The sequence below is a fragment of the Austrofundulus limnaeus genome, unplaced genomic scaffold, assembly GCF_001266775.1.
Source record: "Austrofundulus limnaeus strain Quisiro unplaced genomic scaffold, Austrofundulus_limnaeus-1.0 Scaffold45, whole genome shotgun sequence".
Taxonomy (NCBI): Eukaryota; Metazoa; Chordata; class Actinopteri; order Cyprinodontiformes; family Rivulidae; genus Austrofundulus; species Austrofundulus limnaeus.
Window position 1 is genome coordinate 347458 of NW_013952447.1, and position 9656 is coordinate 357113.

The 9656-nt window shown below is 45.1% G+C and overlaps 1 protein-coding gene across 3 annotated transcripts in view; it reads right to left on the minus strand.

The window, feature by feature from the left end:
* dlc1 (DLC1 Rho GTPase activating protein) overlaps positions 1-9656 on the minus strand; it is a 68131-nt gene that overhangs the window by 2730 nt on the left and 55745 nt on the right. For all 3 annotated transcript variants that reach the window (XM_014007848.1, XM_014007849.1, XM_014007850.1), the window contains 7 exons: positions 6267-7906; positions 5465-5644; positions 3777-3936; positions 2657-2864; positions 2176-2392; positions 1723-1837; positions 470-685 (listed from right to left, as the gene is read on the minus strand). In XM_014007848.1, the coding sequence (XP_013863302.1) occupies positions 470-685; positions 1723-1837; positions 2176-2392; positions 2657-2864; positions 3777-3936; positions 5465-5644; positions 6267-7906 (2736 nt within the window). The remainder of the gene's footprint in view (positions 1-469; positions 686-1722; positions 1838-2175; positions 2393-2656; positions 2865-3776; positions 3937-5464; positions 5645-6266; positions 7907-9656) is intronic.

The following is a 9656-nucleotide window of genomic DNA, read 5'->3' on the forward strand; positions in this document are numbered from 1 at the left end:
CACACACACACACACACACACACACACACACACACACACACACACACACACTAATCTGCCTTGTGACCTTCAAACAGGAGAAAAGATAACTCTTTTCAGGCTCTTTTGCACATTACACACAGGAAATGTAGGCCTGGGATAATGGTAAAGTTCTGTTCRTTTGCGTGTGTTGCAATATTGAGCTGATGTCATTCTGGGACTGAGTCCAGAGAGTGGGAATGGGAAAAAAAGGATCCAAGCGCCTGGCCATTTTCACACGGAGTCGTTTCTGTACAGGAAACCCTAACTGCTGCTTTTCCACTCACTTTTCAGTGAAGCAGGAGGCGAACATCAAGAAGACAGGAAACGACGTGACGGCTTGTTTGCKCGCTACAGACAGAATAATGGATGTGCTTTTTTCCACCCCTCTCCCTGGTAGGAACTGCTCCTAAAATCGATCACTTCTATGCGTTGAAACGTGATTGCTCACCTTCCTGTAGGACAGCTCGGCGTGCTCAGGCGTGGAGCAGCTGTCATARCCTTTGAACTTGTCTTTGGCCTCTTTGAGGAGAGTGTCCAAGCTGTCCTGCAGGTAGGCCCTGTAGCCCCCTCGGTCCGCCTCTTCGCTTGCAAGCTCCTCTAAGCTTTGTGGCAGCAGAGCCTGCTCCACGTACGAGTTCCTGCAGCGATTCATCTCCTCGGGAATCTGTGAGCAAATGAAGAAATGACGGATCAGATGACAGCAAACAATTAACTGTTTAGCATTCTTTAGGCATGGCAAAAAGTAAGTCCACCTTCTTATAATTTTAGAGTTTCTCATCTTTTATTATGTTCCAAAATCATTTAAATCTGGCCTCTAGTGTACAAAAACACACAACAGATACTATCATGTTATTATTTAATAAATAATAACAAACATGTGCCACATGTAAAACTAGAAGCACATCAAAATATTTGACCTCAGCTTCAGCTTTCTGTGATTCATTCTTATTACATATCTCCTTCATTCATATTCATCTTTTTTAAATTAAATCCAGAAAACATGATGATCCAAGATTCTTATTAGATCTAAAAAGACCGACACAAATCAAGTTAAATACAAGCAGTTATTGCAGAGGATGTTTTGTTTTATAAGGCCCCATGAGCAAATTCAAACCTAATTAAAGACAATCATTTTGGAGATAATCGAATTTGTTTGCATGATACGATGATGAAGACAGGAAACCAGGAAGCTCTTCACAATCTAATAAACGTTTGAGGGATGGTAATGACACAGTGTGTGGGTTTTTAGCTTTTACATATCAGAGATGAGGAGACAAGGCCTGGGATATGTAATGCAGGTTATTTCTTGTTAACCAAACTTGAATGGATTCATGGATCATGGTGAAGTTTATTCTTTAATGTAAATGACTGTTTAGGGTTCAAACAAACCCAATGACAGCCTAAACAGGAGGTCGGTTATGACATTCAAACACCACAGTTGTGTTCTAGCTTGAACAAACGTCAGCGTGAATCGGYTTGATGCGTTGTGTAACTGGGAGTGTGTTTACACACCAAACACAGGGACACGAGGTGTGTGACTGCAGCACGGTGGAGCGAGCCGGAGATGACATTTTTTTACACACTTGAAAACAACGTTTTTCATTTTTCCATGAAGAGATCAGCAGGTAAATCACGCRTTGCCTCATTTAATAAATAATTACACCAAAATCAAAGTGGTTTCCAGAGCTTTTAAACACTGACCCTGAAGAGTTTCCTACACTCCTGGATCATGTGTGTCAGTCCGTGAGTGGCAGCCAGGTTCTCGTTCAGATCCCGTTGGTCAGGCTTTCCCAGCATCTGCTTCCGGTTCATCACCCTGTAGCAAAGATGAAAATAAACTGATGTAAGATGAACATCACTCATGAGCAARAAAGAGGAACGTAAACAAAGATGGACCTCTTTATAGAACTATCATTTGGGAAACACTCTCTGCCTTATTTAGATTAAAATGTTTATGTAACCACTCAGTTTCCTCTCCCTCCTCCTTTCTCATCCCCCGCTCTCAATCTTTAGCGTCCTACTCTTTTGTTTAATTGGGAGGGAGCCCTTCCTGTTTTCAAAACGTACGGCATGCTGCGTGTTATATAATGTGAACCAACAGCACCTGCGTTTGTTAAAAGCATAAAAAAATCCCCCGCTGGACAGAGGACGCACCTTTGAGAGGAGCTCTCCTTGCGGCGCAGGGTGTTGAGGTGAAACAGCGACGGGGCCAGGCACACGGCCAGGTTGGTGGGAGTCATCTGGTTCTCGGCCACGCTGGCCGTCACGTCGCTGAGCAGACACAGCAGCGTGCGCAGCGCCTCGCGGTTCTCGTCGGGCAGCAGCAGCACGGCAGCGCGGGCCGCCTGGAGACGCAGCTCTTTGGGCATGTCTGCGGGAGAAGATGGCTCGGCGTTAATGCGATTAAACCACCGTCACACTGATTCATGTCAAACTTTTATGCATCGACGGGTTAATTCAATAAGGAAGTTGTGTAAGGCTGCACTTAACCTGCCAAGACTGAGCTATGATGGCATCTGGGCTGAACTTAGTGTGTTACATAAGACAATATACGCACATTATATGCCTCATTGGGGGGGGGCTGGCTTGGCAGGGCCTAAAACAGAATCCTCGCATGTCTTTGACATATTCTTACACTGATAGATCTGCAGGAAGGTCTCAGACAGTTTGCTTGTGAGCAGAGGTTCTGGTAAATCTCTGAAATACTGCTTCAGCATGTCGGCGACGTCGTAAGCTGACTGGCCCTCGTAGTTGACTCTTCCCCCGTCAGCGCCGCTCGCCTCATTCATCTGACGGAGGGCTTGGATGCGAGATTTAACTCCAGACTTCCTGAACAGACCCACCTGGGAGGAGGTGGAGCAAAAATATGTTTATATATCATTCACAAAAAACTTTGATAAACTCTAAATTACCTTTTAGCCACAGTACTAGCTTGAATTCAGCATAATAATAAACCRTGTCTAAAAGGATTCACGTGTCCAAATCACAACATGGATTTTTTTACATCAACAAGCTCCTAATTTAAACTAGCCTAATTTAACTAGCCTCCTAATTTAAACTAGMATCTATAAATTGAGGGGTTATGGTTAATTTGGTTATATCCCATAAACAGACTTATGATTGGATTTGCAAGAAGCTCATATGACACCAAGTGTGCTTTCTTGTACAAAGCCCTTCATATGAACTCGTCACTGGCCTTTTAAGGCCGTCTGAAATGGTAAACACTTGGAAGGAAAAAAAACAGGACTCAATGTCCAGTTGGAATATTTTCCAAGAGCTTTCACCACTTCAGAACAGAGGCATCTTGTCCTGCTAAGAGAAGAAAGCCATCATTCTCTTTTTCAATTTTGAATTCCTTTAATGGCTATTTTCTACCTCTTCAGTTCTCTCCTTTATGGGTGCGGATGCGCTCTGCGGAGCTGTTACTAAAATAAAAAGATAAATGTGACATAACAGTCGAACATTTGTAATTTTCATGAGCACTCATCCTGCTGCTTGTAGAAAGCATGACAGAAAAATGAGAGGAAAAGTGCAGATTTTATACAAATTGACAAAGTGAGTACAATAAAGCATCTTATGCAACATTTTATAAAAAAAAAGTGAATATGGCTGAACTGAACGAACGTCCTCAAGTTTTCATTTAAGCTGAGAATCGAAGCACCCCTTTGAAAACTAACAAACTCTACAAGATCCAGCAGATATACCTTCCTTCTTCCTTCATTTTTATCTGTTTGAGGTAAATGTAGTAAGCTTACCTGGTCGAGACAGTGATTACGTAAATAGCGCATGGCTTGCTGAATTCCCTGAGGGAGGGGCTGACCCGTCCGCTGGACGATGACTTGAAGCGGCACACCGAACACGTTCCTGTCTTTGTAGTCGCGCACTTTGATCCGCTTCATAAACTTCGGCACCGCCCTGCAACGTGCACACAGGAAAGGACAATCAACCTGCAGCTTTTACACAAGTCAAAYGCTTTAGGTTGACAAACGTGGAAACTGTGTTGCAACTTAAAACATCTTTGCAGAACGACAAATAATGTGCAAAAAATATAGATGTAGTTATTATTAATCAGCAAAACAAACCCCAGAACTTCAGAATGTTCCTAAAAAAATGTGTTTATGTGATTTATGTGAGCTGTTTGCAGGTTTTATGGGAGTGAAGGATGGACAAAGTGAGAGGAGACCAGAGGGATGTAAACCACTGTGATAAAACCACTACTTTACACATCAGTGGCTGTTTTTAATGTCATCAGAGCTGGTGTTCAGTGAGCCTTGAACCAAAAACGAAACCCCAAAAGTTGAAACACACAACAACACTGCTGGTTTCACAAGAACAAAGCCACAGATTTATGGATGTGTTTCTATCTGCAGGGGTGTGAGTGTGTTTAGTGAAGGCCTCTGTGCATGACTCGGGACAAGTGTGTCTTTGTAAGAGCTGCTGCTCACAAGACTCGGAGTACTTCTAAGAACCACGGTTTGGGAAAAACAGAAAAAGAGACACTTTTTATGATCACGGACGGAATTCTGAATATGTTCGGGCTTCGAGTGGCCAACAATCGGACTCTGTCTTTCAGTGAGCCTGTCATAAGACCATAATGACGCCTTCTCTTTCAGGACAAGGAAGGCCTCGAGCTGAAGACGGAGAAAACACGAGAAAATGAGCCAGTTCTTCACTTTTAATTTCTCACAAACAAAAAGCCTAAAGCTTTAGATTTAGAGGCTGACCACACATTTTGACCCTGTTAGCATAAACAATCTGAAGAATATCCACTCATATATGCTCTGGTTAACAGACAATAAGTTTCATGTTTCACTTGTATTTTGCGCCGCTTCCAGATCCGAGCCTCTATGTCAACAAACCTATCAAGAAAACTTAGAAGCAGACGAAAAAAAAAAAAAACCTAATGCTTTTGCCTTGCTATATTTTTCTTTCAAGTAACTAAAAATATAGATACACAGTTGATGCAGGTCTGAGTGATGGAACATGTCAGATGTTGGGTTTTCATGGATAACTGTGAGCTGTGTATAAAGTAGCTAATAAGATACTTTGTAAAAAGTGGTTTGAGCWGAGGGCAACTCTTTCCAGCCTGCAGCGCAGCACCTTGCGTGTGAACTGCCATAATTACATCGTTCAGAAGGAGACAATGTGCACCCCTTCCCAGCAATTATGGGCCTGGGAAAAGAATGTGAAACCCAACCTCTGTGGACAGCCGTCACAGCTCTTCACAACTTGCAGATGGAGCGGACTGAGAGATGGGGTGGCGGCTGGCTGAATGGAGATGTTTTGAGGGGTAWAACTTAGAGAAACAATGTGACAGGTGCAGAGGCTGTTTTACATAGCAAATTTAACATCTGTATGTTAGAAGAAAGAAGGCTTCCCCTCGGTGATCATGCACATTTATTTCCCTTCATGCGAGTCTTCTATTTTCTGTCAGGCCACTCACCAGCTGAAGCCATGCTTGTTTATCGGGGTGTGTTTCTCCAGCAGAGCGGTGAGCTGCAGAAGGGAGAGTTTCTGCAGCAGATTCATCTGCAGCACCGACTGGCAGCTGATCTGGAGCTGAGCTGAGGCCAAGCTGGGCCGATGGGAGTTCTGGAAGCTCGGCCAGCGGAGCTTCTGGGGTCTGAAGCGCATCGGAGGAGAATAGRAAAGTGCAGATTGAGATGTCAGAGGGTGAATGATCATTAAAAGAAGAGCTGCTAAACTCAGAGGCTCTGCATTCTGCTGCTGTGTACACACAAACACAGAAAACGGCACACAGTGCGAAACAAATGCTGTGTGTGGCMGAGTGATCTGTGTAGGGATTACAAGGACGTATGCATACATCAATCAAGAGATTATCTTTAAAGAAACCAAAGGTAATTTTGCCGGTAAATTCTCCAGAGTATAGAAACAATCCCCACGGAGACCAAGCAGCATTCCTAAGAACTCAGCACCATTATGAAACAAGAGAAGCCTCAGCTTGTCCCTCTCTGTTGATCTTTCTTTGTCACCGTTTTGTTGAGTTCACAGTTTTACTGGAGGCTTTTGTATTTCTGTTGATTTTCTGTGCATAAATGTGTCTGAAAAGTTAAATTACAAACAAGTAGCTTTATTTAGGAACACCTTTTACAGTATAGCTAYGACTGGATTGTGGATCAATTTGAGCCAATATTGCTGGAGACATGATTAATGGAGACAATGAAATATTCCCTGTCATTATGAATAATGAGTAGGGTGTTTGATATTGTTTTGTTTCTACTGACCTACTGGTTCGAGTTAGCGATGCTCCCACACCAGAATCCCTCCTCTCCCTCATCCCGTCCTCTGCTTCGCCCAGCGGGTTTCCTGTGCTGTCCTGGTCACTTCCRTTTTCGGTCTCCTCCAGCCGGTTTTGCAGAGGAGAGGACGGGCAGGGGGACGCAGAGTCCAGCGCCGAATCCGAGTCCCCTTCTTCCTCTTCATCCTCCTCTTCCTCCTCCTCCTCACCAGCCACAGCCTCTGACCAGGCGTTGACGAAGCCGCTGACGTGCTGCAGCACTTCCTCCAGTTTGTGCTCGTCCCCCTCTTCCTCCTCMGCCTCCTCTCTCTCGGTGAAGGGGACGTTGTCGTAAAAACTGAGACGGCTGTCCACGGAGCCCGAAGAGGCCCAGCGCTGGCGTCTACTTTGCCGCTCCCTGAGGGTCACTGAGTTTCCGTTGTCGTTGCCTTTATGTTGTCGCAAACTCCCATCCTGCAAGGCTTTGGGGAACGTTCCAGGCTTGTGGCCTTCGGGCAAATAGAAGAAGATCATGCCTCCCTCCTCATCATCCTCTTCCTCCTCCTCTTCTTGTCTRCTCTTGCCTCGAATGCCACAGTTGTTCCTGCGGTTTTGCTCATCCACAGACATTCCCTTACTATCCTTGCAGGGGACGGGTGGGGCGGATTTGGGTGGTGGAGGCTGTTGATCCGATGCATGCTGGAGAATGCTGAAAGGGTCAAACCCCTCCAGATACATTCCTCCTCTCTTATTGGAACCTGCTGCCGTGCTGTGGCTGCGAGCTCGGGTCACTGGGCTCGGCGTGCTCACGGCACTTCCGCTACTAGCTTCAGACTGGCTGCTCCCAGTGCTCCCAGTGCTCCCATTGCTGGTCTGAGTGGAGTAAGACACGGACCGGTTCCGGTTTAGGGTCATGGTCTGAGTGGGATTGCGGTGGTGACTGAAGTTGATGCTTGAGATGTCCACACAGTTAAGCCTCCTCAGTTTGTCTTCGTCCAGACCCTGTTTGGCAACAGGGCCGCTGATTTCTAGTCTCCCTCCACTGGTGCTTCCCTTCTTCTTTCTCTTGGACGAGGAGCTGCTGCGAAGCCGCAGACTCTCCATCCTCTTCAGGAAGCTTTTAGCTCTTGAGCGTGTACTTTTGCCACTGCTGCCCCCTCGGTCCAAGCTTCCTCCTACCACCCCTGCTTTGACGTCAAAGGTGAAGTGTCTGAGCGTCTCCAGGGGTGAYGGAGGCAACCCATCAGAAAGAGAGTCTTCATTGGGGCCTCCAGACCCTCCAGTGCCTGAGGATGAGCACATGCTGGCCACTGAGCTGGCACGTGTGGCGCCGACAGGTAGAGCTTCATTTACCGAAGCGGCCCCGTGGCTCTTCTCTCCTCTTCCTCCACTCCCGCTGCTATGGATGGAACTCACCTCGGGCTGCTCACTGAGGTCTGTCAGCACGCTTTCAGAACTGTTGCATTCGCGCAGGGTGGGGTTGACTTTCTGGGATGCTTGGTCCTTGACAAACRCGGGCTGAGCAGCATCTGTAGAAAATGYAGAGAAAACCTCCAGTTCCTCCATGCGGGACCAGCGCTTGCTGTCTCTCTGGAAGGTCCAGCGGCCACTGATGGCACAAGGCTCATCCTCATCTGAGTCCTCGCTCTGAAGAGGGGGACAAATGAGGAGACAAGGTAGCGAGGATGAATGGGGGTGGGGGGGGGGGGGGCAGGAGGTGGAGGAACAGTTAGTGGACATTTACATGGCTACATTTTCCACTTCTTTTACATAATTTCTTACTATGATCCAGGAAGCTCTCTGGAGTTATGATTTTTTCCCCTCAAAATTGGTCTATTTGAAACCRCATAAAATACAATTACATACAATAGCTGTCAAATTCTTTCCTAACACTAGATCACTCGGAAAAGCGCAGAGGGAATGCTGTGAGAAGATAGATCACATACCAGCGACATAAAAGGGCAACAACTCTGGATAAGATTAGTTTAATCTGAGGTCGTGACACAAAGAACAGAAGAAATTTATGATTTATCACCTAACATGTCACTCTCACCTCCACACTGCTTCACAAACACATAAGTTAAACAATCTAGACAGAGGCTTAAACTGAGTTGCAATTAATAGACAGACGTTTTTACAAAACGTGTGCCTCCCCCAGTTTGGTTAATCTATCTCAGACCCTGAAGGGAGTTCAGGAAATTCCAAAATGACCCCCATAGCGCACAATGTAGCCAGCCAGACTGGGGTCACCACCCCCACCCAACAGTCTTCAAACAAAAAAGAGGAAACAAGACTTATTCACTGCTACTGTCGTGTTTTGTGTGGATTATTTTTTGCTTTGTAACACGTTGTCTCATCTTCARGCACACTAAATGAGCATATCTACATTTACATTTAATTTTTAGATAATTGTTTTATATATTCCTAAATGAACAAAACATCAAAATTAAAATTATTGTATGGAAATGTTGCTCCGACCTCCAGTCATGTCGCACAAAGATCAGCGATTGACAGGTAGAGTTTTAACATTTGTCAACATTCTGCAATCTCAAACCAACTAAACCATCCACAAAGAAAAGTGGCTGCTCACAAGGTCACATAAAGGAGTACATAGAAAAAAAATTATTATTTTCCCCAATAAACCAGACAAAGAGAACACAGCACAAAGACCAGGAGACAGGGAGGTGATTTGAAGGGAAAGGGAATGCAGACGTGACAGGATCAATGCATTCCTGTTGTCTGGGTGGTGGTGGGGGTGTCGTGGTTGGCTCTCGTCTCATAAGAGTCGAGGAGCCAGAGAGGCAAATRGCAACCTCTTTGACTCCTCTACCTCTGTCTGCTGACTCCTGAATTGAAAGGTGACACACAGAGGGTCATCCTAATGAAGACCGCCACCCATGGAACAAGGATGCTACTATGCAGCCCTGAAGGCCGTTAGGGAATCACAGGGATTTGGATCAAAGTGGGCAATTATTCTCACAGAGCCACAGTGTCTCAGTCAACACCTTCTAGTTTACTTGAATCGTGTGCATGGAGGAATCACCAAATTTATATTTTCTTAGGAGCTGGTTTCATTGAGAGAAACAATTATGGTTTGRTAAAGGTGAGAGAAACCACCACCATATCCATGAGATCAATAATATCATTACATTGTTTATGATAAGTCTGTCAGGGTTCCCACATCTTGGTCAACATCAAATTCAAGGATCTGTCAAGGACTTTCCAGTACCAATTTCCTCAAATTTAAAAACCACGCGAGATGGCAATCACCTACTGTTACTGCAGAATTTTACCAATAAACAGGTTCATGTAAATTCAATGAAAAATTGAACAGTATAGAAGTTGTTGAGTCAGAAACAATGAAAGAAAGTGGATTAAATGTACAACCTACATTCAC